General features: G+C 42.1%; 1 protein-coding gene across 3 annotated transcripts in view; it reads left to right on the top strand.

Annotated features, from left to right (window-relative positions):
* Positions 1-19,437, top strand: part of MTHFD2L (methylenetetrahydrofolate dehydrogenase (NADP+ dependent) 2 like) — a 50,274-nt gene extending 30,837 nt beyond the window's left edge. Inside the window, exons 8-10 of one of the 3 annotated variants that reach the window (XM_074823354.1) lie at positions 16,531-16,648; positions 17,414-17,566; positions 17,869-19,437. In XM_074823354.1, coding sequence (XP_074679455.1) covers positions 16,531-16,648; positions 17,414-17,566; positions 17,869-17,923 — 326 coding nt within the window. In that variant the 3' untranslated portion in view covers positions 17,924-19,437. Of the gene's footprint in view, positions 1-750; positions 837-6,310; positions 8,296-16,530; positions 16,649-17,413; positions 17,567-17,868 lie in introns of those variants that run through there. The other 2 variants (XR_012623167.1, XM_074823355.1) reach the window with 2 other exon arrangements.
* Positions 19,438-27,817: the final 8,380 nt, after the last annotated feature.

The following is a 27,817-nucleotide window of genomic DNA, read 5'->3' as shown; positions in this document are numbered from 1 at the left end:
TCAGCTGTCATATCCTAGCAATACTTGGATGCCATCCTCTAATCTCTAGGGGTTAGGTTAGAGACTAAAAGTTTATTTTTATCTCTTTTAACAACAAAATGATGCCACTTGCATTTCTTTTTTTTTTTTTTTTTTTAAATGTTGTTCATTATTAAATTCAGTGTAAGAAAATGCCTGGAGGTAAAAATTCTTACCACAGGCCAAGAGAATTTGATAGTTGCTCAAAAATGTGAGTTTTGAAGTTTTGAGATCTCTTCTAAAATCTGCATTTGTTTGAGTCATGTCTGCTTCTGCTGAAGGCAGCAGAGTTGCCCACAGTCACCCACAGCCAGAGCACTTGCCCTTGACAGCGCTTCCCACGGTGGGCTGAGGACTGACTGCTGGCATATGCTGGTGTATGTGTGTACATGCTCTCAAGCCAAGGAACACGCTGCAGCTCTTCTTTAAACTCTGATAGATGACGAGGACCAACAAGGTTGTTTAGTTTACTTACAAAAATTTAACAGTATCAGACTTGTGCATATCACTGTTACTGCTGCTGTAATGATAGACTTGGTAGTGATGCCATCGGGGTACCTCTGTGCTTGTCAGGCTTAACCATTTATTTTGGGCAAAAATCCCAGGCTGTATTGTGGAATGTCTTTAAACAGTATTTGTGATTTCCCCCATCTCCATATGTCCTCTTTATTTTGAGACTTCAAACTGTTTCCACATCAAAAAAGGGATTTTTTTTTTTTTTTTTTTGTCCAGAATAGTTTACTATGCAGTTCCAAGGTATCTGAAAGAACAAGACAGGAAAACACTGCATGTGGAGGTCAACGGCGAAGCATGCTGAGGTACTTAGCCTGATATTGCTAGGATATATTAAACTGCGTGTACATCTCTCCATATATAACCAGCACAGCACTTTCAGTGTACCCCTATGTATGTTAATAATTTGCTAAAATATATGGTCCAGGGAGGGGATGTTCTGTAGCTTCTGGGAGCCAAAAGGGAGAGGATGAAGTGACAGGGAGGAGGAGAAGCGGTGGCATCCTTAGATTATTGCCAGCACCATTTTAGTTAATTTTGTGCAGCAAGTTTCAGTCACAGAAAGGGCGATATGTTTCTGTGAATGGGGTAATGCATGTGTGGGTGTACTTGGCCCCATTTTATAGGGCTTTTGTTGCCACAGCAGTAATACTAAGGGGGGAGGAGGGCTACAAGGACCAGGAACATGAAATAAAGCAACAACTTACACAAAGCATTTAACTGGAACGACTTTTTTGGGTGGAGCACCATTTCCAGGAGTGACTGGTAGAGCAGGGTGGTAACACACCGATGTAGTAGCTAACCTATGAAACTGGAACTGGAAATGCCTGTGAATCCAAAGTGTACAGAACTCATGTGGGATTTGCTCTAAATGCTGCCTATATTTCTTTATGATTCCTCCCATATATTTGACAAGCAGATGGGAATGCTGGTTTCTGAGTCTTTATTGTATGCGTGTATAGGAAAGAAATCCTTTATGCAAGACCTTCATAGGTGGTATGGTCGTGATATCAGTGGAGGGGTTTATAAATTATTGTTGTTCTCCTGACCCGTCTGTTTTACACAGCCTAGGTGACATAAAGGAGATTCTGGAAAAAGGGTGCCACCAGGAGCATGGAGGGGTTCCCAGTACTCAATAGCAGAAAAGTGTGCCTCAACAAATGATCAATATGGTGAAGGGTGATAGGCGTATATTACAAATTTTCTTTGAATGACGGATAATTGTACATAGTAAATGCAGGGAAACCAGGGAAATGATATGTTGAATCCTATTAAGATGGAGAATGGACCAGATTCACATATTGCTTCTGGATAGACCAACTGTACAAAAAGAAAGAATCAGTTGAATGAAAAACAGGGAAATGTATCCCACCTGCATCAGCTACAGGACTAATGAGTACAAAGTAATTGGGCAAGTTGACAAGTTTCTTGAAACTTCTTCATGTAGCTCAAGAGATTTACCACGATAATCTTGGAACCTGATTTCTTAATGGAAATGGTGGTCCTGCAGTTGTATCTTAGCTACAGTTCGCAGGAAGCGCAGGCTTTGTGACAGCAGTCGCTTCTGACAGTTGATGGCTGCTGCTTTGCGTTCATTGTGTTACCTTCCAGGCTGTAGACTTCTCTTTACATTATTGAATCCTTTCCAAATTATCTCTCTGTGTAGCTTTTCCAAACAGTGGTCATGAAAATAGAATGTAGATGTTCCAGCTGCTTTTGCTATAGCTTTAGTTAGTTAATTTCTCAGTTGATCTTGAGCACCTGGCATTCATTTTGCAATTAATAGAAGTCCCATCTGTGTAATCTTGTCACCATATTGCTGCTCTGCAAAAATCAGGGGAAGCATTGCCTGTTGTTATGCTCCACTAGTGCAAGAAATAAATAAGAATGTTAGCACCAGGCTGTGACTGCCAGAAGGCCAGACTGACTGATTGCTCACGGGTGACAGAAGGGTGCTGGATGGACAAGTCTAGGTACTCCTCTGTAGAAGAGTGTCGTGCAGGGGTCGAAGTAAGTCATCTTTGGTATTTTGCATTTCTGCTGCTACTGCTTATTATCCCAAGGCTACAGCGATGTCCCATCCACCTGTCCATGCTCATTAGCTGAATGCAAAGAAGCTGTTGTGCATAATTTTACACTGGATTCTTGTGTCCAAGATGCCTCTGTTGCTCGGCTTTTAGAGGTACTGGAGGAGGAAAAGTGTAGGCACTATTAGAATTACAGTAATGGACCATAATTCTTTGGTTTTCCTTTATATTGCTGTTAAAGTAGCTGCAGTAAGAGAAACAGGGATAACATCAAAAAGAAGGAACTGTGAGAAATGGGGTAGGTGCTTGCTGGTTGGTATCCCACAGTGCGTAGTAAGAAGACTCCCAGAATGTGTGGAGCAGAACACGGGATATGTACTGTGATTGCTAAGCACGTGATTCACACTTATGCAGTACTGCAGGGATGCAGTGATCCAGAGTAGCTTTACAGGGACTAATAAAGCTGTGTGGAAACAGTGCTTAGGCAGGAATTACTCTGCATCACTTAACACAGATGCACAAGACCCAGAACTGCCTTCAGGTTGAGACTTGCCCTTGGTTTGTGTGATTAACCCTATTAGGTGTCTGATGTCCTTAGCTTTAAAGGAACCTAGGAATGAAGGGCTGTTTCCAAAGCAGTGGATCCTGTTTTTCAAGGAAACAATCTACATTTCATTTCTTCTGAAGAATCAAAGGAAGATTTTAAGGTTCTACAGAAGCTGCAAAATAGCAGCTCCTCCCCCATAGGCACCTAATTTGCATACCAACATTTTCCAGATTGGCAGAGAAATGCCTGGGAGAACAGCATGCATGTTGAGAAAGCAGAGTTAAAGGTAGGGACAAAGTTATGCTATTGCTGAGAAGCAGAAACAAGACCTTTTGAAGGAACCGACAGTGCAGCACCTTACTTCCCAAGTTGAGGTCAGTCACACTGAAGTGCTGTCTTGGAACTGTGCTTTAGCCTACTGCACTTCACAAGGAAAGGAAAACCTATTTACATTGTTGAGGGCCAAGTTATTTTTCCCCCTTTGGTCGCTGGCATTCATCTTGGAAAATTGCATTCACCATATCTGTATTTACTCTTACAGATGGAAATTTATCAGATGGTAGTTTCCCCAACATAGACACCTGTTGTGCATTTAAAAATCTGGATCAGCTTTTGTGAATAAGCTATCCAGGTGGTTTTATGCTAACTGATACAAAATATGTCTTCTGCCACACTGACCTACAGGGATTTCCATAATGATAGAGTATGGGTAGAGAAATTCCCCAACAACTTGTGAAAACAGTGTACTGTGTGTTTACTGCTGTGTTAACTGCTGAGTTACTAACACTAGAGGCAATGAATGTTGTACATGATATTCATTAGAAGGCTTTCTGTAGGTAAGGCATGGTCCGGTTGTGGATTGTACCTCTTTGTAAGTAAGATAGGAGTAGTTTGAATAATACCACAAAAAAAGGGATGTAACATTGCCATGGAAACAAACTTACTTCAATTGAAAATGCCTAAAATATTTTCTGTGTTAATTACTGTGTTTACTTCAGATGTGGGTACATTTCAATAATTATGACATTAATCTGGGAATTCGTAACAACTGTATTAACTGTAAACACCATCTCAAATGGTAGGTAGTTCAAAATAGTATCATTATTAAAAAGACAAATTATTTGTGTTTGAGAATATTAAGAATAACTGTCGTATGAGATCTTAATTCATTTGTTACAATTTACATGTGAAAAAACCACATTGCAATTTGTTTACCTATCCCAATATTTTAACAGTATATCTGGTGGTACCAGTCAACTGAGTAATTAAAACCCTCCCAGTTGTAATTACCATCTGTCCTTAATGAGGCTTAATCTTCTGTTCTTCAGTTCAGTGAGATATTCACCATTAAATTCTGTGAATGCTCTGAGTGGGTCCCTGCGGTGAGGATTTCAGACAGTGGGGTTTTTTTGTTTCAGTCACCACCCCCACTTAAAATCTAATACATATTCTGTCAAAAAAACCCCAATATCCAGCTTCCCAAATTCTCTTGTAACTTTTCTTTTTGTGAGACTTTGTTATTCTCAACAGTAAAGCACCACATACATTCAAGATGAATGCACTTAAAGCAGAAGCAAGTTATCTTGGTTCCAAAGTCATGGTGCCTAGTTTTCCATCCATTGATCTATTCTATTAGTGAGATACAGATTCTGCCCTGTAGTGACTTCAGTGGGAATGTATGTGCATGTGTCAGGGTTCTGCTTGCTCAGTTTTCTCCTGTGTATCTGTGTGTGCCTTTTTAAAAACAATGCTTTTAAAACTGGGGTGTGAGTTTCCAAGAAGTTATTTCTAAGCAAGCAAAAAAACCCCAAACTAACAAACAAAAAACCTCTCACAGTGGCACTTAAGAAAAAAAACTCTGTAGTAATCAGGTTAGTAATATGCTGTTTAGACTAACCATTATTAGCAAATAACTGCTCATTACAGTTTGTCATGCAATGAATTCCCAGTCAGTTGCATATAATTCCTTTGCAGGTAACCTGCAACTCCAGTTGATTGTGTTTTGGACAGTAGATAAGAATATTAATTCAGGATTTATTGCTAGGTTATATTAATTCCTTGTACAAAGAGATTAACTTGACATGTGTTAAATGCTGAAAAAAAGAAGTAATCCATATGTATTTACCTCAACATAAGCATTCAAGGTGTATACTAACTTTGGATAGTCTGATGTGGTTCATGGTTGGAGTTAATTCAGCTGTAACAGTTTCCCTTCTGTTGGAGACTTTGGGAAGATCTGTGCCTCTGGATTCTAGTTCAGTATAAGCACCCTGGTAACACTGGTTAAAAAAAGTCTTCTCTGGAGGAGCTGAGTGTTTATGGCTGAAGTTGCAATGGGAATTTTGCCACTAGAATTGATTTTTCCTTGAAGAAAACTCTTGATTTTATTCTTTGCCAATATTGTGAAGAGGAAAAACGTATCAACCAGGGAACTGTACTTTATCCTTCTCTGTGGTTTTAAGTTCCCTTTTGTGATCGTAGAATGTCATTGTTAGAACGTGCAAGCCAGAGTGGGGGAAAGAGGCTGAATAGGCAACTTTAACTGCTGCTAGTGTTCTGCTGTCAATTTTGATAGTTACAGCAGAGTCCTGCTCTGCATGCTGCTCCTCAGGAACACACGCTGTTTGGGGGATCATCTCTTTACCTACAAAATGAGAACCCCACCTTCCATAGCTCTCCTGGATACTGAAGGTGCAGTATCACCCTTGACAGATGGGGGTGATGCGAGTCCATGCTGCCCTCCTGGCATCATCTTGCCCTCATGTCACCCAGACATTCCTGGGCCAGCTGGTCAGCCAGGTCAAACAGTCAAAAACTGCCACTTACCAAAAAGTTTTGCGGGATTAACTTTCCATCTGTCTAATCACAGGCTGCATGTATGTGTGTTGCTCCCATGAAGAAAGGACAGCCTGCTGCAGGTGGATCAACTCGAACAGGTTCTGAAACCATGCCCCAGAACTAGCCCCTGGGTAATAATATTCAGCTGAAGAAAACTACCTTTCAGCCCTGGTCCTGACTGTATTCTGCCACTATCATGGCTGTAATAAGACTTCTGCCTTAACTTCTCTCATATTCTGCAGTACTTGCCAAGTCGCAGTCCTTTATGCTCATTGCCAGTTAGGCATATGAGGGCAATTGAAGGAAAAAAAAAAACCAAACTGTTTGGAAATATTCTTAGTCAATACCTTTTTCTCTTTTCTCTTAGAAGTGAAGAAGAAGGCTGGCTTTATCACTCCAGTGCCAGGAGGGGTAGGACCTATGACTGTTGCAATGCTTCTGAAGAACACACTTATAGTTGCTAAAAAGCTCATTTACTAGAGCAAGTGGTCTACCTTGGAAGAAGAATCCAAGTTGTTCTATTTATTGATACACAAAACATTTATTTTTTACTACAAAGATATTTATTTCTACATTGTATTTATTTTTTCATGTAAAATACGCTGAACCCAATAGTTTACAAAATGTTTAAATACTTTGTGTTACCTCCTACTGACTTACTGTGAGCAAAAATGAATTGGAGATTGCAGCCTATGCAGATAATTGACCACCAACAATGTTATGTGTGTGAAAATGAAGAATGAAGCATGAATTACAAATATACCTGTGTATCTCGGGATGATGTGCAATTACCAAGACCTTCTAAGCACTTGGGACCTGCAATTTTGATCAAACGATATGAAAACTTAAGTTTCAACATGCTAGATATCTTTTTAAAAATATGGTTTGAGTTCTAAGGTTATGGAGCACTCTGGGTGTAGTTTGAAGTCTTGAAATTATTATTTTTTTTAAACACTTGGAGATAGCAGCAGAAATCTTGAATCTGAAAGGAGTGAAAGACTGAAATTTTCGTTTCAGCTGCCAGGCAGTAATGTTGACATGAATGCAAATGTTCAGTACATGTTTTAAAATAATCAAGTAAACTTGAATGCTGGTGAAATTCTGACCTTAAGCATATGCAAGAGGTATGCATGAATAAGTAGCTAGAATTGAGGCCAGAATTATTTTCTTTCCATGTCTGGATTTGTTTGACAAAGTGTTTTGGTGCACAATGCCCTCATCCCACAAAAAAAAACCCTGAATGGATGACTGGGCTGGATCAGACTTTAATTAGGTAGAATGTAGTTAAAACTGCTATGTATGTACATTATGTATAAGGGGGGCAGGGAAGAAGAGGATGAGAAAAGGAGAAGTTTATCCCTGATGAAATATTTCTGTTGGAATTTTAAGCCATTTAATTATTCTCTTTATTTTTCTGAAACTGCATGAAGGGGTTTTCTTTAGTCCATGATGTAAGGCTCAGCCCTGTGAATCCTTGGCTACAATGTTTTGCTGCTTAGAGAGGACTATATGGGATAATAAGATCAGTGTGTTTCTGTTCCCAAAAATTTTAATTCCAAGATAGATCTAGAACAGTCTCATGCAATGTAAAAGTTGGAGTGGAGTTACTGCTGAGATACCAGTTGAACTGAGTGTGTGCACTATTGAGATGAAGAGTCTACCCCAATTTCCACTGAAGTCAGTGGGAGCCAGTTGGGAATTTTATCTTCATGTTTTTATCTCAGTTGGGATAACTTTGATTTATTTGCATCAAGAGCCTTAGGTGTTTGCAAGTAGAATATAGATAACTTGAAAGGGGAATTAAAAAAAGAGTTGTGGCTAAATACTACTGCCATTAAACAAAAAAAATGTGCTTACTGTAATAAAAGAAACAAGATGGAGCATAATTTCTGTGCTGATTGTTCTTGTGATGGACTTGCTGAGAATTTTGTTCAATGCAGTGTTCAAAAAAGAGGTTGATAGAATCATTACTAAATACATAGTACGAATAGTGCAGACACTTAATTATCTGTTTAAGTGGTAGTATAAATGTTAGGAGGATCAAGGTGCCTATGGAGAAAATACTTAGACTGATCAACCCATCATTGACTAAGATGGAATAAAACTTGTTCACTGTTATGTTGGTCTTGGTGAAAAATGTTAATACAGTTTTGGGGGGTGGTTGTGTTTTTTCTTTTTTTATCAGTGTGTCAAGAGTGGAGCCAATGGATGACTTTCACATGTTCAGTCATTAATTTTCTTCATCTGCTTGCATTGCTGTTCTAGATTCATGTCTGTTTTCTTTGATTTAACTATAATGATCTCTGCTTTTTTTTTTTTGGCAGAATAACAATTTATGGCATTTTGCCTACGTCGCTTGAGTGAGTCTGCCTCTTATGTCCTACAAACAGTTTATCGTGCATCTGAAGCTTTTTCTCTTTCCACCTATGGTAGATGGGTTAGATGGGTTACACAAAAGCAAGTGAGACTGAGGTTTCGCTCAACAGCATACTATTTTCAGAGCTGCCAGACGCATCTGTGAGAGTATTCTCCACTGGGAGAACATCCAGAAGGAGCATCCAGAGGGAAGGGCCTATTAACCACCCCAAAAAGCATGCTCGTGTGCCAGACCTGGTCAAGTCTGGTCCAAGCACAAATGCCCTGTGGCAGACAGAGTCACGGCCTTATCCACCAAAGCCTTCTCACAGGCCTACCACACCCAGCTGTATTGCCTAATGACAAAGCCACCTCTCCGATTCAAGCTGGATTAAGCTCCCATTGTGTAGATGGGTGTAGAAAGCAAGGCTCATGAGACTTAGCCCTGCTCGGGACTGATTGCAGAGGTTATCCAGGTAGGCATAAACACTCCTGTCGATCTGGGGAGTGCGCAAACTGCACTCGATCAGCGTGCAGGCATGCAGCAATTCAGGATAGCAAAGGAAGGGAAAAGCCTCCTGGAATGCAGTCCATGAGCAGGAGAACGCGTAATTAAAATGTGTATAACTAGCTTGTGTTTTTCCCCTTACATGTGAAGTGGTTAGATTTAATCCTACCGATCACTGAGGAGAGTGCAGCATAGGGGGAGAACTTGAGCTGACTGGAGTTATTAGAGCGTTTATCACAAGGGTTTTGGTTTTAAAATATAAAAATTGTGAAATGTTTTTGTTGCTTGGAGGTCACAGTTGAGAAAGCGAAAGTTGTTGTTGGGGTGAAGTGTGTAACTCTCCTTTGATGAGAGTCGGATTGTTGATGTGTGTGTACGTTATGGAACTGGGCCTTTCCGATGATCTGCTCCAGTATGTTTGGCTACATAAGTACCCTTCAGAGAGACCAGTCCTACTTGTTCCAAGCTGCCTGTGACCAAGGACGTTGGACTGCATTTGGGGCTCTAGAGACTGGTTTAGTATAAGAAATGTGTATGACAGGTATGTCTTGGAGACCTACAAACACTTTATGTAAAAAGTATGATTGTTCTCATTATGCATACCTATTTTCTTGAAAAGATAGAGATGAGCTTTTATGGCAGTATAGTGGCAGGAGTAGTGAGGGGATCACCTAATACAGGAGGCAACAGCTTTCCTGCTCTTTCGGTGTTTTCTCAGAGCCTGTGCTTTGCCAGCTTTCGACTTGTTGCCCGCACAACCACGCAGAGCTGCAGCCAGCAGTCTCAGGGTTTTGCGGGGCTGGTGGCCTGCCTTGCTTCAGTGTTGTGCACGTGGGAAGGCTGAACAAAGTGATTAGCATGCCCCTCGGCTCACCAGAGCCTGTGATCAAAGGCCTCTTGCTGGCAGTCACTGATGGAGAACATCATCCATTATCTTTGTGTCTGATCACTTCCTAATCTTGGCACTAGCTGTTCTCGCAGTTTCTCTTCTGGATGGCAGGGAAGGACCAAAGAAGGAACATGGGCAAAGCAGGGGCTGGTCACTGGACCCTGAACTCCAGAGTAGCATCCTGAATGCCTAACAGTCCTCCTGGAATTAACACAAGACCTACATTGCTAAGGGAAAGAAAGATCACATTTTTCACAATATGTCATTTTTCATTTTTCTCACCTTGGCTGTATTTCGTGTATCTGCTCTGGCAGATACCAGGTCTCTCTTTAAAACTGTATCTTTGCATGCACAATTATGCCCACAGGTAATAGGAAACCAGGGTTTCAAAAGAAAACCTGATCCCATTGCCAGATAATAGCAGTTTCCTAAATAAATGTGTGGTTGCCCTGGGGGTTGAGGTTGTTGCCAGATGCACCTTTTTTTGATTGGTGAGAACAGCAGATGACGCTTCATGGCATATAAGTGCAAGAGAAAACACAGGAGCACAGATAAGCAGAGCAAGCCAGCCATCTGGAAAGAAGAGTTGAGAAGGTGTTAAAGCAGCTGCTTGCCATGGCATTTGGAATGCTAATCTATATTTTGCTGAAAGGTAGGTTTGGAGGAGGCTTTTCAATGTTGTAAGATACAAAGCTTTGTTGAACAATAGTTTGCTCTTTCTGAAATAAGCAGTAGGGGTGGGAAGCGTGCAAAGACATTGCAAAGCAGAATTACTTTAGCAATTTTAAACCTGTATGAAATTTTAACTGATAGTGTATAATTTAGACTCTTTGAAAAGAAGCTACTTAGACTGGTAAATATGTGTAACATTGTAGTATATTACAGGTATCTGTGTCATAAACTGTGTAAGATAGTAGAATGGAGGACAGAACGAGAGCAGAATGGATATGTATTTTGGAAATTTGCAAACAATAGTTTGTTTTCCCCCAGTCATAATTATGCTGTGGCAAAAGGAAGTTTGAGGCAAGAATGTTTTAAATCAATTGTTATTATACTGCTGCATTGTATCAGAATTGTGTTAAGTGGCTACGTGTTTTCTGGATGAAATGAACCTTGAATAGATATACTGAGTTTTTCTGTTACAGTAAGCATCTATTTGCATTACACAGCAATGGGGGCACTGAGTGAAGAGTCAGCTATTACTGTTTCATCCCTCAGCACAGACTTATGGAATAATTGGACAAAAAACCACACTGAAGGTATTTCTTTTTTGTTCTGTTTCTCTCTATTCATCTGTCACTTAAAACCAAACCAAAACAAAAACCAACAAAAAACAACCAAACAACCCAAACCCCCAAAGAAACATCAACAACAAAAAAACCCCAGCAAAATCTATTATGATGATAGCTGCTATAATGCTCCTGTTACTTGGACACTGGTGAATTTTGTGTGTGTCTTATTTGTGAGATGAGCTGCTTTCTTCATGAACCTCTCTGAAGTGATAGCTGCCACTTAGCTGGAGTAGGCTCAGCATTGATCAGCTAGAGGATCACTTATCCAAATTCAGTTATAATTTTAGGAAGATATTTTAAGGCTGATTGGGATAGATGATCTGATGGCAATTTCTGTTACTTTTAACTAGTGCTTGGTTTCTAGGTGTCTTCAGTGTGAATCTTTATGCACACAAGTGGGAATGCAGCAAGCATAACTTCAAGTGATGCCTCTCATTACTGTTACTCAGTAGTTTCTTTCTTTGTTGCAGTTTTGCTCTCGGCTATCACAGCTTCCACAACCCTTCTCAGAGTGCTAGCTCTCTCTTTTCTTTCTTTTTCTTTTCTGACTGAAATGTGAACTCAAGCTATTTCCCTGCCAACATGAGACCAGAGCGCGGTGTTTATCCTGCAAGCTGCATTTTGATGTTACTTCAGGTGCTAGTGATGTCATTACTTGTGGAGAACTGTGCGATCTGGAACTGAGGTTTTGGCAGGTCAGTAAAGGAGGAAAGGATTTTAACTGTGATACTTATTAATGTCTTTGTACTTTAAAAAGAACATAAACATGCCTACAAATCATCTTCTGTTAATTGTAAGTCATCACAAGATGTCTTAAAAGCTTTTTTTAGTAGATCCATAAGCTTTTTATTTTTCTCATAACAAGTCAAATTGTTCTTTTTTTGTCTCATTTGTCAAAGTGGTACAGTGGTACAGTGTTACAGATATATATACATTCATCCATACATATATATGTGGGTTTCATATATATATGTAAAGTATATATGATATATATACACACACACATGTATGTGAAGTCAAGAAGATGTTGATTTTTGACTTTTGATTTATCAGCACAGCACTGTGGTCTGGTGTGGTACATGATTCTTCCAGAGTTGCGTACAACAAACAGGAGTATAATGAAGTAGAAAGATGTTGTGACTTGTTAAGTACCCTTTTTGTATTCTTTGTAGAAAGCAGGAGTTATGGGTCATGTTTTAACAAATAAGAGGCTTATTTACAGGGACACAGCCATGTCTGTAGTTATCCCATGTACCCTTATGCTAGCTGTGGCTGTGCAAGTCAACTACATACAAGTGGTTTTAGTTCAGAGTGTGTTCCCCTCAAAGGCAAAAGCAAATTCACAAACATACAAACACATGTTTACACAGGTAGTTAAAAGTATATTTTGGTGGACCTTTTACAAAGCCACTGAAAAGTTAGAAACAGTGTTTCCAGAAAGAAGATTGAAAAGAAATGCTTAAAGAGTCATCAAAGAAACTGGCTGTATCTCTCTGATGTTTTCTTGTAGCTCCCATTCCTGCGTAAGTTAAGTTTATAGTAAGGTTTATAACCAAGGTATAGTAATACTGGATCCTAAGAAAATTAATTCCTGCTTAAGTATCACTGGAGGAACTGGCAGTTTCTTGTGAGATTGCAATTCCTCTGAGGACTGAGGTGTGGTTTGTGGAAACCCATTAATTTGTGCTCAATCCATTTGTCTTCTATTTACAAGATCACGTCCTATTTCCTTATTTTATGTTACATAGGCTTTACTTGTCACCGGTGCTGGGGCTGGGAAACGTTAGGCTCAGTGCTCAGCCAGGCAGGAAGAAGGTAGTAGAGAGGGTGCCTGGCTGGGAGCAGCTAGGAGTAGGGAAAGGCTTGGTTTTACTGGGATAAAAATGAGATCACCTCATTGCCGTGAACTGCTTCTTCCATGCAGCCTGTAAGGGAGGCCCTGAACCTGGGGCTGACCCCTTCCCTCCCTCCCCTTTCTGACTCTCCTGTTCCTCCCTGATGCACCATACTTGAAGGCTGAGCTGTCGTGGTCTCAGTGGCTGACTCTTTTTGTTGCCAGTCTGTCAGTTTTGGCATGCCCAGGCTTCCAAGTACCTGTAGTTTTGATTTCATGTCAGATCTTGCCAAGTGTATCTGTTTGAATGACTCAGTTGCAGGCAACTGTCAAGTGCTTACACAGCATGCTTTTATTTCCTCACGTGACATGAAAGGGCACATGGATGTGTTTATTCAACAGCTTATTTAGTATCTAGGTGGATAATATGATATGAATTAGCGTAATGCTCTGGGATGGGTTAGAAAGTCGTTCTTTTTGTTTTCAAGACTCATCATTCTTTCAGAGCTAATTTGTACTTCTGCAGTGTCAGAATAATTAGCACTTAAAATTTTTGTGTGTACATTTAAGATCTGATCTTGCAACCCACAATGGACAAAGCTCTTGCTCCTGACAACAAGGGAGGAATGTATTGTTCATTTGTCACCTGCGCAGCAAGATGTTTGTCTCCAACGCTTTCTAGCAGGCTTCTGCTCTAGGCTGACCTTTGTTTCTAATGTCAGTACTAACTTTCACAGCACTCTTGGGTACGCAAAACCTCTTCCCCTACAAAGCGAGGTTTCTTCCAGACATTGGTGGATGGAAGGCTGCCACCTCTCGGCAGTGGTGGGGTAGATGAGGAGGGATGGTCTGGCTGCGTGAATCCATCTGGTGGAATTTTGAGTAGAGGTGGCTGGGGATTTCATGCCTCCGGAGTGTAGATTTGTACCTTCTGTTGGTTTTTTTTTTCCACCCATATGGCAGAGATACATGAAGAAATAAGTGAAATATTAAACCTGTGCAGTAGACATCTTCTCAGGGCCCGGTAGAAGAGTAATTCTTCAGGTGGCAGGAACACACATTAAAGGGTCCTGTTGAGTGGTTATGTCAAGCAGTTTTGTAGTGAATTGTTCAGCCTCCTTTGTGCTGAAGTGGTGATTCAAAACAGTTTGTGCTGAAGTGTTTGAGGAGAGGCACAGGGGAAGCATGTCCATTGCCTGCTTTCTTAAACTCTTCCCTGCAGAGTTTTGGTAGTTGGTCTGCAGGTACATTAGACTTAAGTAAAAATGGGCTTTTGCAGGTCTCCTGCATCCTGCATCTCCTTGGCATGCTGAGCCCTGCAGCTGTGTTTACCACGTGCTTTGTTTTCTGTTGTGCTTTCCCCAGCAGTGAGCATCATACAGTACTCCTGTGCAGAAAATTATATCATCCATCTCATGTCATAAAATCTGTCTTGTCTTCCTGAAATCTGTCATTCTTAAGTTCTTCTCTTCCTTAAATCCGTCCCTCAAAGGCCTGGTCCTGTGCTGACTGTGCTCTCAGCCAACAAGCCTGTCCCCGGAGCTTGTCGGCAGCGTTCCCAGAGCCAGCCAGAAAAGAGCCAGAGCTTGATGCTAGAGCTCGTGTGTAGCCAGTGCCAACTTCTTCCCCTGCAGAGTGTGTGGTTCAAGGCTATGGGTGTGTCTGCCCTACATAGGGCTTTCTATAGCAGAGATACCACTCTGGTTTCAGTGTATGGGGACAACCTAGCTCTGGTTGCATAGAGCTCACTGCAAGGTGATGCTGCATGCAAGTCTGGTCTGCGAGCCGCTTCAGGTACTCCCCTGCTGCATCGTAGTTTGCGATAGGGATAGGGCCTCGGTCTCGGCGTATCCTCCAGTCCATATGTATTGTCACTTGAGTGCTAGGCCAAAGGTGTGGATTTGGTTTGTAGTTTCTAGCATTGTGTTTCTGGCTTTAAGTCTGCCATAGTGTGAAGAACAACTTGTGATTTTTTTTTTTTTCTGTACAAGAGTGGAGAAGATGTCCTTTTCTCAGCCCAAAGAGGTTCATTTGAAAGCAAGACATGTTTTTTCCACGTCTATAACCTTTCCTGAGAAAGTGTAGTAAACCAACATGTTCTTTTTCAAGCAGACTTGAATTGTTACTTGTTCTCTATAGGTCTCCTGATAAGCTGGAAGTCTGATTGCTCTGTCAGGTTTTAGAGGACACTATTTTCAAAGTAGTGTTGTTTGATCTGAATAACAGCGATAGCATCATAGCTCTTAGGTGTCCAAACCACATGATTCACAACTGAAGTTGTGAATTGCTCTAACATGCAGGCATAGAGTAGAGCAACTGTTTACCATCACTTGTCATCTCTGTGATGAAGCTGCATAAAGGACAAAGAAAAAAATTGCTTAGTTGAGCACATGGGGAATTTCTGCCATTAAATGACTCAAGCTGGAATTTGATTGGGAATTTAGGGGGCTGGTGCTGTTACTCCTGAAAAATGTGTTGTGGGATCTCAAGTTCCCCGCAGGACAGCTAGAGGCCTGGTTCCATCAGTATAATGTCTCCAAACCTTGATTCAGCACTTAGTCAGAAAGGAAGGTTTCTGCTTGCTGTACCATTGTTTAGTCACTCTGAGCAGACCTTGTCACCTTCCTGCATGATGTTATTTTTCTTGTGGTCATAACTGAAAGCTGGTGTTGACATACACTCAGTTAGGAAATCACCTTCAGCCATCACTAAAACAGTGCCCTGAAATAGCAAGACATTGCTTGGACACCCCACCCCACCGGCGATTCCTGTAAGTGGGTAGAGAGACCAGTTCAAACAGATACTTGCTTTGATGGTGAAGCTTTTGAGCTTTCTCTTCACTTGCCGCACCCCTGCTCCCATGTTACAGATTCATGCTGGCCTTTGCACTCCTTCTACACAGCAGGGTGCCTGGCTCCTGGGCTCGGGCACTCTCCTATTGTTATGTAACATTGATGCAAGATCCCCAAGAAGAGTTTTGACTCCTACATTATTCCCATTTGAGCCACCATCCTTGGGAATAAGGTAGTTATGTTCTGTGCTTTCAAAGCAGAAGCATGCTTACTGACCTGCATGCATATAATTTTGCGCAAGTTCAGAAACTTCATAGTTGTGGACAGTGATTTTGCATGGCAAGACCATCCAGGCAGTCTTGGGTGCTTACAAGCATAATTGAACACTCTGCTAACATTAGACCATGGAGAATAGAGGGAGGGAGGGAGCAATCCCACCGTTCGCCACTCATAACTGCAGAGCTGGCAGGCAGGAGTGCTATAGTTTCTCTTGTGGTGGGGAAAAGAAATAAGGAATTAACCAGTAATTTTAATTCAGACTGGAAAGCATACTGAGAATAATTCAGTGCTCTCATTGTGTCCTAAACCCCTGATACTCCTGGGATAGTTTTTCTGATTGAATTTCAGGTTGGATAGTGCTGATGTTATCATGGATGAATCTCCCATAATCATTTTTATAGATGCTTTTCAAGAGCAAGTAATATATTTACAGTTTGTTCTTTCTCTAAAGCTATGCTGGAATGTCCCAGAAGCTTGTTCTGCTTAGCGGTGCTTGAATCTGCTCATGAGACATACCACACTAAATGCATTTATTAAATGTCTTCTGCTGGCAGTGTCTGTTCAACTTGAGTTGTGAAAATATATTCAAATGATATTTTTTCCCAAATATAACGTGACTTTTTTCTCTTTCACAGTAGAATACACAGAGCAGCCAAAGCTCTTGAAACTCATGCAGACCTGTCTTGAAGAACACCACAGCTATTGTATCAATGGGCTCTGTGCTTTCCACAGCGAATTGAGGAAACCCATATGCAAGTAAAGAATAATGCTTCTAAGTATCCTTCTTAGAAAATAACAACAGTAGCATTGTTTCTTTGTCTGCTACATGTTACTAATGTAATGTGACTAATTTTCAGCAGAGCATAGCTTTCAAGTGCCAGTCAAGTATTTGCAGGCTTAGTTTGGCACAGGCTTGAGTGCTATGGTGGCTCAGGACTGTTAACGAGACAGTAGTGCTGTGCTAGTGTAATATTAAGGAAGGGAAAGGGAAAAGTCACAGCTTTGTAGGTCACTACCACTATGGCATCTCAAATCAGAACTGATGCTGGAGTAAATAGTGGAGGAATAAGTAGATTTTCACAGTGAGCACGATGAAGGGGGCAAGATCTTCCAAGATGTCAGCTGCAACTCCCTTATTCTGTAACTGCTTACACATCAATCGGGACTACAGTGTCCTTAAAATTTTCTAGGGTCCTTGCTGGGCAGCTTTGGCCTTTGGAGACATTATAGTAGCTAAGGATCAGCAGAGCACAGTGCTCTTTGTCCACACCCTCCATGATGAGGATATGTTTAGACTGCATTTGCTGCTATGACTGCAGTACTTGAGCTCGCTTTAAACTAGATAGACTGGGGCAACTGGTAGTCTTGGTGAAGAGGTTCTGACTGAGCACCAGATCCAGCCCATCCTCATTTAGACTTGTTCTAAATTGTTTAAAACTGATGAAAACTAACATGTGTTTCTGAAATACAAAGCATAAGAAGTTCTGAGTAATTTTTGCTTGGTGTATATTTATTTTGTAGGTGCCTGGCAGGTTATAATGGAGAGAGGTGTGAACATTTAACACTAAATTCATATGCACATAATTCTTACGAACGCTACATTGCTGTGGGAATTGGTGTAGGAATACTGACAAGTGGGATACTTGCTATCATCTACTGCTACGTAAGAAAGAGGTATGGGAGATACACAACCTTCTGATTACATTAATCTGAATTACAGTGGGCAGGAAGAAACAGTATGCAGAGTTTTGAGGGCACTGGGAGTGTGTTCTTGCCTGCTACTGATCTGCGGTGTGGTCTAAAAGAAGTTGACACTGTATGCCTCTGCTTTCCAATCTGCCAGTCGGGTCAAATGGTGTGATTGTCTGAAACATGGGTTTCATTGGGACTGCTTAAATGAGTTAGACGATTAGATTTAGGTTCTGCTGTGGTTTTAGATTTGTCTGATTAAGATCATGTGATGTTGTCCATTTTAGATGCAGGAAATTGAAATCACCCTACAAAGTCTGCATGGGCGAGACGGCGTTGTGAAGATGGGGCATTGGGACACTTACCAATTTGCCTGCAAACGAGAGGAAGTTCTGCTGGGAAGGCCACCCCGCGCCATCTGGCAGGTACCCCAGCCTCGCTGATGAGATGAAATAAAGGGAATGACAGAGCGAGTACATATAAGGAACTTCTGCAGAACTGATGGGCTCCATTCACTTTTGAAGAAAGACTTCCTCCTTTTTAGTAAAGGTTGCTAGATGAGCAGGTCCGAACAGCTAAGGATACTTGCAGCCCTCTCAATGCTCTCCTGTGGTTGGTATTTGCTGAGGGGAGGACTGGTTGGTTTTAGCTGTTTTCAGTCATTTCATGCCCTAGTACAGTGTTCTGCTCTGGTCTTTTCTGTCTTTTTTTTTTTTTTTTTTTTTTTTTTTTTGTCCCTTCCCTTCTTTTTCCTCCGCTGGAGGAAAAGCACAACCTGTCTTACAATGGAGTTGTGTTCTGAACATCATGTGCTGACAAGAAACCATTTGGGTTCTGATTTCAGTGTCTGCTGCCTATGTGTGTGGATAAACAGCCCTCTTCCAACACAGCAGTTATCTTCAGTGTGCTAAGCAAAGTATAGGCTTCTGTTGCCCTAAAGGACAAAATCATAAAATGCTTTGGACTGAGAAAAATGGATGGTTCTCAAAAGCTTACTTAAGCTTAGGAATAGAGAGTAAGCAATTCCTGGAAAATTAGATCATGACACCTCTGGGTATGGCAAGTTGTTACTGTTTTCAGAAGCAAAGGAATTGGACATCTTTCTCAAAATGGATTATTGAGTGTGCTCATGACCAAGAACTCTACTCTTCCCTAACATCATATAGCAGCTCGTCAGATTCACAGAACTTCAGGCAGTACATTACTTTGCTACACCGTGATTTCAGCACAAGACTTCAGTTGCTGGAGAAACTGAAATTTTATTATGAAACTTCAGTATAGCTTTGCCCAGGAAACAGACTTTCTTTATTCCATTCTCACATTATGTGCACAATGTGACCACTCAGATAGGAAAGAAATGAATTTAGGGATTTTGTTCCACCCTGGACAAACAGATTTATATATCAGATGCTTGTTTTTCTTCATCTTGTCTACGAAGAATTGCAAAGGTAAGAAGATTTTGTTCAAGGAAGAGAGAAGAAAATTGGTTCTGGAGACCATGGCACTAACTGTGACTTCTCACTGACAGTTGGAATGTTTGCCAGTGTGATAAGACTGGAGATGGCTCTAAGAGGTTTTCATTTCAGCTGCTGCATGTTGTAGACGCATCTGCTATGCTTAGTCATCTACAAGAAAAAGGCAGTTAGGTACTTTGCGATTTTATGGGATGATACAGACTCCTAAATTTAGGTACCCTGCTGAAATGCTCAATTTCTTTGTTATGTGAGTTAATTTTCACAATAGGATGCATGTCATTTGTTGAAAAAACCCTGTGTATTTGTGAGACTACAATGATAATGTTGAAATGTGTATGAAAGACTGGGCTTTGACAGGATAAATATACATTTGGCACTCAAGTGGTCTGAATCTCACACGGGGCATCCTGGTCAGTAGCTGAGTCAGCTTGGCTCTCTGATGCCAATGATTGAAACATGTCACACACTGGTTGGAGTCCCTGTGCAACAGCCTGAAGCAAGCGACACATGCATGCAGAGAAAGGATTGGTGAGGAGCTGGATGGAGATGGACACCAGTCCTTTCCCCTATGCATTGACATGAGCATTTTGTAAGAGGCACTGAGCTGATTTTCCAACTTTCAGCCTTTTTGTTTTCTTTATCTCAAGTTAAATCTTCAGATTTCTGTATTGTTTGCTCCTTTCCATTATTCTGACCTTTTCTTAGTGTCCACTGAGAGACAACTTCTGCCCTTCACAATATTCAAGTCAGCTTTCAGTAGCTGCCCTAATATTTTCTGTTGCATGTATATACTGAGAGTGCAATTAGATGTGAATTACATTTTGCGAATCTGCACACTACCACACAAAAAACACCCTTCACCCCTACCCCACACTGGACAGACTGAACAGAAATACCTATTAGAAACATGCATGTTGTCAGGGAAACACAGGTGAGAGATCTTTCTCGTTGATCTCAGAGAAAATTTTAGAGCTAGATAGGCCAAAGGATGAAAAGCCTCAAAGTTTTTGTCATGTGAGTGAATTTCCTTCTCTGCAGCGAGAAGTCTCTTCCTGCATGCACATGGGGAGTGTTGCATTCACTTCTAGAGGACCAGCCCTTCTGCATCACAGAGGCTGTGTCTTGGAGCAGACACGCACAGCAGCACAACTTGCGCAGGGTGTACATGCAGTTGTTAAAGGAGTTCTAAGGGCAGGAGTTTGAACAACTGAACTTTCACTTGTCCAAAGAAAGTTGTTGGAGGGAGATGGGTTTTGTTTGGTTTTAACCATTTGCATGTCCTCTTACTGACTTTTTTGACACCTTTTACATACCAGTGGCAAAGCAGGTGCCTTGCAGGGTATGCAAGTGCTTCCTCAGAAGTATTTATTCATTGCAGTGAAACACTCTATACCTATAGAAATGCACATTGACTTCCTTTTTTTTTTTTTAATGTAGGTTAGACATAATGAGAAAAGCAGGTTTATTTCAAGGCTACAATTTATCAGGAGACTAAATCGTGAAATTTTTTTTCTAATTTGCTTTCTGGTCCAAGGTAGATTTGGAAGGGCTGCCAGTGAAAGCTTGCTGAGATTTTTCTGCTAGTGGAAGAAAAGCTCAAGAGTGAAACACCAGATGAGTCGGTGCATGCAAAATGAGACTTTGTGTAAGGACAGAAAGAGAATAAAATGGAAAGACAAAGATGGGAAGAAGAAAGGAAAAGGAGGTCTTTGCTTTAATTTAGTTTTCCTTTTCCAAATGGCATTGAGGTTTCCAGAAATGGGTTCCTCACCACCTGGGTTCTGTACGCCCTTTGTGCTGAAGCACAACCTTGGAGCAGGCTACCAGCTTCTTAGACAGCGAAGACTGGTGGCACCAACACAGATGACAGCTTTCTCCATCAGTCTGCAGTGTTTACAGGCTGTACCCCATGTGGGAGAAGAGTGTTGTTACTGCAGTTTTAAGGGATTTCATCAGCCCCAAGCTGTGTTTGAGCTATCACTGCATGAATGAATCACTGTGCTGTTTGATGCACTGACCTGGCTGAGGAAGTCTGTGTCGCCTCAGATTTCTGTGTGGAGTCAGCTGTGCTGAGCCCTGCCTTGATAAGTGACAGATGCTACTGGGCTAGTATGGTGTGTTGCTGCTTACAGTGCTGAATTTCCTGCAGGACTGGCCTATCAAAGGATCAGGATCATCTTTCCTTGCTCATTTATCAGGCTCAGACTCCTTCTGTAATGGCATAATTAACAGAGTCGTAAGCTTCTGCTTCCTATTAGCTGCACATGCCAAAAACTGTCATTTCAAGAGAAGACCCTGTGTTTGTGTGACTTTTAGGCCATCCTGCATCAGCTTTGTTGGGGCACCAGCTCAGCAGGGCCAAGAGAAAGACATTAAAGACTGGGACCTGCCTTTCCAAAGGACAGAGCACTTGCCCTGTGGATGGTCCTGGCTGGGGGAACCACACTGGCTTTTCCTGCAGCACATCTCTCAAGCCCAGTTGCCCTTAAGCCACCCAGCCCTCTGCCTGCTTCATTGGCATCTGCAGTCACTGTGCAGTTGTACGTTGTTGCTAATGCTTGACTGTGACTTGAATACCTCCCCTGAATTCAGCACCCATGTTCTATTGAAGTGTGTGGGTGGCCTGCAGTTTACCTGATCCCAGCAAGATCTATTTAAAATGGCGAGATGCAAGCCTGTGGAGAAGATGACTGTCCTTTCAAAATACTGCTTTTAATCTTGGAAGTGTAAGGAAGTGCACTGATGGCTAATGTTTGGAGCAGGCAGAGTCCCTGTCCTGCCTGCCTTAGGGTGCACTGTTGATTAACAGTGCTGCCCATGATTGCACATGGCTGATTCAGCAATATGAGCTGCAGGGGCACAGCAGCAGCCAGGCCACTGGCCCATCTAGTCCAAAAGCCAGCCAGCAACTGCAGACAGTGCCAGAGGCTCCTGAAGAAGGTTTTGGAAGTCTGGTGGCAGGCAAGTAGGTAGGAGACAGTTTTCCCTCAAAGAAGGTTTTCTCTTATTCTCAGTAACCAAGAGTATGTTTTGTGTAATAACACAGCAGAGTTTCTGGTCCTTCACACTTAACAGGGCAACCCAGCTTCTTCTAGTGCATATTAAAAGTAAAAAACTGATTTGTGCTCATGTGGCTAGCACAAGGCTAACTAGCATATGACCTGAGTGTAAGTACTGGGTTGTGTCCTAAGAACTAGCTGTGAAACTGGTTACTTGCTAGTGACTCTGGACTTTATGCAAAAAAACCCCCAAAAGATCAAACAAAACAAAACAAAACAAACCCCAAAAAATTATGTGGCTCAGCAAAATTTTATAGCTTTGTCATTCTTTACACCCATTAAAGGTTTTATTTAATTTCTGGTCCATGAAATACACTGTAGTTGGGAAAGCATCCTGCAGAGAGAAGGCTAACTTGGCAAAATAACTGATTTGATAAGTTCAGAATAGCTTGCATGAGCCCTGAAGCTTGCAGTCCTTAATGGGTTTGTCTTCAGACCATCCCTATGAAGCAAGGCAGTGCTTTGGGGATGATGTGCTTTGGAGAACTAAGACAGGGAGGGATTAAAGTCACATGAAGGAGAGGCAACAAACTTTTCAAACCTGCTGCTAGTGCTGTAGCTGATAGATCGTTCTTCTGCTCCTTTGCGTTCTAAGAAATGGTTCTCCAGTAGACCAATAACACACAAGCAGTATTGAGAGAGGTCAGTCTTAGTAAAATGAAAGTTTGATGGCAAACAGCAAGAATTTCATTTTGAATATTCATTTCAACTCTATATCTTGTATGACATGAGTGCAATTTTTTTTGTTTGTGTTTTAACTTCTGGAGCTATTCAGAAGTATCATGACAAAATATGTTTGAAATAAGACAATTTCCATGATGCAGATAAATAATCTGAAGGCTGTATTCAGTCAACTGCAGCCTATCGTAGGTAGGGCCTTCAATAGCCCTGCTTATTTCCGTAGCTACTGGCATGGAACCAAACAGCTTCATGGCAGTGGCGTAGCTGGATCCAGCCTCTAGGAAAAAAAAGCATGAAAAACAAGGAGTGGGGAAAAACGCACTGGTTATTGCTTGCATTTGAGAGTGTCACTTCGGTGGCCTGAAGGTACCAGTGAGCAACTTGACCTGCTGACTGAGAGCGCTGTCTGCAGTGTCTGCGCTCTGTGATCTCTCTGTGCTGCAGAGCTCTGATGGCATCCGTAGTGATGTGTGGCTGCTCATACAGGTCATGTTGTTAGCCTTGCTCTGAAGAGGGAAACGCCTGTAGAGGTCCCTATTGTACCATAAATCCAAGAAATCATTCGGGACTCCTTCTTTACGACCCAGTTAACAAACAAACAAAAAAAAAGTGCAGGTACTTATTAAAAGCTCAGTGTAAGTAGTCATTAATTATCATGACAGCAATAAAATCTTGTATTATGACTAGACTTTGGGCTGCTCCTACTCTCGCTGAATTGAATGGGAGCAAGAGCAGGCTCTGTAAGAAGCAGCTCTTAGCAAGCTGAAGGAGGTGTCACAGCACAGCCCACGCCACTGATGTGTGCAGAAGAGGAAAATGTTTATTGTGCTATTGCTGGGAGCACTGTCACGCCAGGCCCCTTTTGCTGGTGGCTGCTCAGATGGGAAGAGCACGCTTTCACCTGGCTGCTGGGGTTAGAAGCTGGGGCACAGACTAGTTTTGACTCCATATGTAAGCCCATTGCCTGTGTAGGCAGGTAGACTCCTAAATGAGAGGTTAGATAACTGCAGGGAGAAGTGGTGAATCCATCTTTTCTAGGAGGCCAGATGAAATGATACAAGAGGAGATAGAGGCACAGAAAAGAGCAAGTGGCATGAAGCCGGGCATTGGCATAGACCCTGGGCTTTTGGCCTGCCCATCCAGGATCTAGGGGACTGCTTTGCTCCTGTTTGCAAACCAACATTTTGCCTTTATATTTAAGAGAAACAGCAGAGGCCTAAGGTCTGGAAAGAGAGCCGAGTTGCCGCTTGCTGGATTTGATGGACATCGTGTTAGTGGAAGAATAGAAATTGGTAGCACCAAAGTCTAAATCTTTTTGTCCATCTTGCCGGGGCTTCAAAGTGATGTGTTCACATAGAAAAGGAAGTCAAAATGTAAGCACTAAGTCACACACAAAAATAAGAGTAATACTCAAAAGACTTCTGTCATGGAGTTTTCTATGTATCTGATTTTTAAAGATCATAAAGAACATGGAGGCTGTCATATAGCTCGTCCAAACTGATTGTTAGGTTGATTGAATTCTAATTTTTTTTTCTAAAATTCTAATTTTTTTTTTTAATATAAACATAAAAACAACCTGTGAGACAAAATTTCACAGACAAATTAGGGTAAAAATCTGTTTTAAATGCTCATTCTCTGGAGCAGTTCAAGATGAGCCAATCTTGGGAGTCAAGGTTTGTCTTGCATAGCCATTTTGGGGGAGTTTTCTATCTGATGGTTTGGGGGTTTTTTGCCCTATTGTGTAGATACAGCTCAGTGAAACTGAGCTGTAGCTCTGGGCTCAGATTTCCAACTCATAAAAAGGTCAGAGGTATCCAAATGCGAGGTTTTGATTCCGTGTCTAACATTGAGTCACTTAAACACTAATTTTTAATGAAAACTTCATGTTGAATTTTTCTGGTGAATGTTAGCAAACAAATTTTCTTGTAAAGATTCCCTAGTGATGGTTCTTTTTAACAGTATTTTTAATAAGCAAAAATTATCCTTTAATAGGCAAAAATACAGTTTGCTGTACTTTGAATACCCGATAGTCAAATGTCAATCTGTGTTTCCCGATCATGACTGACCAGAACGCAGCATGGCGGCATTGCTGTTGGCTGATGAGAGACAGGCTGATGGAGAGCCAGCCTGAGGTAGCCAGCGTGGGAAAGCTTCCCAGTCTGTGAGCCTGGAGCTAAGTGCCTGTACCTGCTGCCTCAGACCTTAATTGCTCCTGGAAGCCCACTCTGTGGAGTAGCTGCTGCTGTTTGCAAATTGGTCTGCCATCACCTTCAGCTTCCCAAGGCAAGGAGCCACATTATGATGCAGTGACAGGAGTGTTAGGGCTTCGTCACTGTCACTCCGTGAAATGTTATGCTCTTTGCTTTTTTTGGATCATTGTTTGGGGTCTTTTGTTTGTTGGGAGAGTGGGAAATGCAAGAACCCTTCCTCTGTCTTCCATGTTCAAGACTGGTACTTAAAGATGCCTCTGTATCTCCATCTGACACATAGCATAACCAGGGTTGAGACATGGAAGGACAGGGCCGTGCTTTGCAAGAGTGTCTGACTAACTCAGGCAAAGCTAATTTGTTTGACATCATTTCTATACGTAAGACTAAGTCTGTTTGTGTCCCATTGTTATGGCAAATCCCATGATGAACTGCATTTTATTGACTTCTGCCGGCCGTTTGACAGAGCCCGGCAGCAGTTTTGAATATGAGCACTGTTCCAGGAAGCTGCCTTAATAGATACTAATTCAGAATTTAAAGGTTACGGGGCGACAGATCAGCCTCACAGGTAGCTGTGACAGCTTTACGTAACAGGGAGGACCGGGGCACTTTGGTGCATCCCTGCTTTGCGAGCAGCCACCCATGGGCTGAAGCAGGCTGAGATGAGTCAGTGGTAAGCAGGGACAGCAAGAGAGGACCTCAAGTTACAGGCCATGCCGTGTAGCCAGAACATGCAGTATTTGGCTAGGAGTTTTGTGCCTTTTCTCCTCTTTTCAAGGCTGCGGTGTCACATGTTCATGTGTGTTTGTTGGAGGGATGCTGTTCAGGAAGAGAAACACAAGGAGGGCCCCCAAGAGGCCTTGGTTTCTGTGTTCGTGATTTTTAGAAACTCTTAACATCTAAAGTGTTGGTTTGTTTAGGTGCAAGTCTTGGACTTTGACAGCTTAATCTGCTTTCTGTCTCTAGCAGTGCAAGCACTGAAGCTTGTCAAGCTGGGATTTGTCATCGTTGTCAATGTGGGCAGGGCAGGGAGAGGAGCTGCTGGCAAGGGTGGGAAGACAGATGCTGCATCTGGACTTCTGAACGGGGCGCTGTGTCTGACCTGTCCAGAGGAACAGGACTTAGGTACATGTTGGTCCCAGTCTTGGCTGCTTTCAACAAATGCAGCTTTACTGATGTTAGCAGTGTTGGTATTGATCTGTGAGTGCTGAGGATTTCCATTGCAATGGATAATGCGGGTCTTGAAGAATAGCCACCCTGTCTTTATACTATTATTTTTCTTACCCAGCAAGGGAGATAATTGGATGCACAATTCCCATTTGATAAGGCTGTGGGGCCTCATCTTTCTGTTCAACTGGAGATTAATCCTGGGTCCACACATAGGAGCAAATCCTCTGATACCTGATGGCTGTAACAGAGTGGTGGCTGTAAAAACCTTCAGATAGGAGTTTCTGCTAATTTCTACTGCTGCCTTATTCTCAGGGTGATGGTGAGGTGCAAAACCATGAATTTCAAGGTAAGTGTGAACAAGAAGATGAAGGCAAGTTGAGCGTGGTGAAAGGCCTTGTGCTTAATGAACCGGTAAAATCAGTCACTTCCAAGGTGATCCTGCAAAACAAGTCAGAAGAAGCAGGATAGAGTGTTTCAAAGCAAAACCAAGTTCAAGACCCAGAACTACATTTGGGGACAGATGACTAGTTCAAAGAATGGCAGAGTAAGATCTGTGGAAAGTCACAGGAGATGCATACCTCACTGCAGCGCCCTCTGGTTCAGCTCTGTTCCGGTTTCCTGCTTATGCTTTTACATCCGAACAACTCATCATAGCCCCTGCGCAAGCATGAGCATGCGCACCTCGGCTTACCTAGCCTAAAACAACAGCTCTTAACTTTCCCTACTAGGTGTGTGGACCCCTGTTAAGTGAACGTAGGTGCCAGCAGTAGAGCTGGCTTTGGCAGTTGTGTTGCAAACCCCTTTTCAGTCGTTCACGTGCTGGTGGTGTAAAGGATCTGATTGAACAAAGGCACATGCAATTTTGCTCTGGGCACCAAGCAGGCAGAAAGTTAGCCCTGTGTGCTCTCATAATTGGGTATCACTTGCATGAGCTCCTGTGTGTGTACAACAGCTAGAGGTGTTTTCTCATTTTCCAGCTAAAAGTAATTTTATAGTTCTAACTGCCCATGGATGACTTCTGTGGTGTCTGCTGCCACCCTCAGAGCAGTGCCCTTTCTAGCTGTCAGGGTTTACTGGAGTGAACAGGCAGACTGAAATGCAAGCAGGACTCCCAAGGAGCTGAAAGAGGGGAAATTCCCTTGCCCTTTCCCCTTGCCTTGTTAATACTTCTCTTGACGTTTTTGGTGGCATGTTCACAACTTCTCATCTGCGAATACATTTGAAAGTTCTCCTCCCTCAGGCACTTCTCAGCCATCTTCTGAATTCCTTCTTCCATCACTAACTACTTTTTTCATCAAGATTACAGGAGCAAAAAAATGTTCTCTATGGGCTAGGTGCTCCCCTGTGCATGAAAAATGTCTGCAGGAGCCAAGAAACACCAGGAGTTTCTTCCTGATTGTTCCCAGGAAGAATGGGGAGTGACGCAGGCAAAGAGCATGACCTTACACCGACTCACACACTCTCTGAGGCCTGCACAGAAATGTCCATGACCTCAGTGAAACAATAAGGAGTTTGGGAGCAGTCAGACCGAGTTGTGTGGCCCCTTGCATTCCTCTCTGACCCATTCCTTCTGTTCCAGGGCTGAGCTGCACCCCACTGAGAAGAAACTGTGAGAAGTCTCACAAAGTTGGGAGGAAAGATGGA

The sequence above is a fragment of the Strix aluco genome, chromosome 4, assembly GCF_031877795.1.
Source record: "Strix aluco isolate bStrAlu1 chromosome 4, bStrAlu1.hap1, whole genome shotgun sequence".
NCBI lineage: Eukaryota > Metazoa > Chordata > Aves > Strigiformes > Strigidae > Strix > Strix aluco.
Note: the sequence above shows the minus strand (reverse complement) of the source record. Positions and strands in the feature narration are given on the sequence as shown.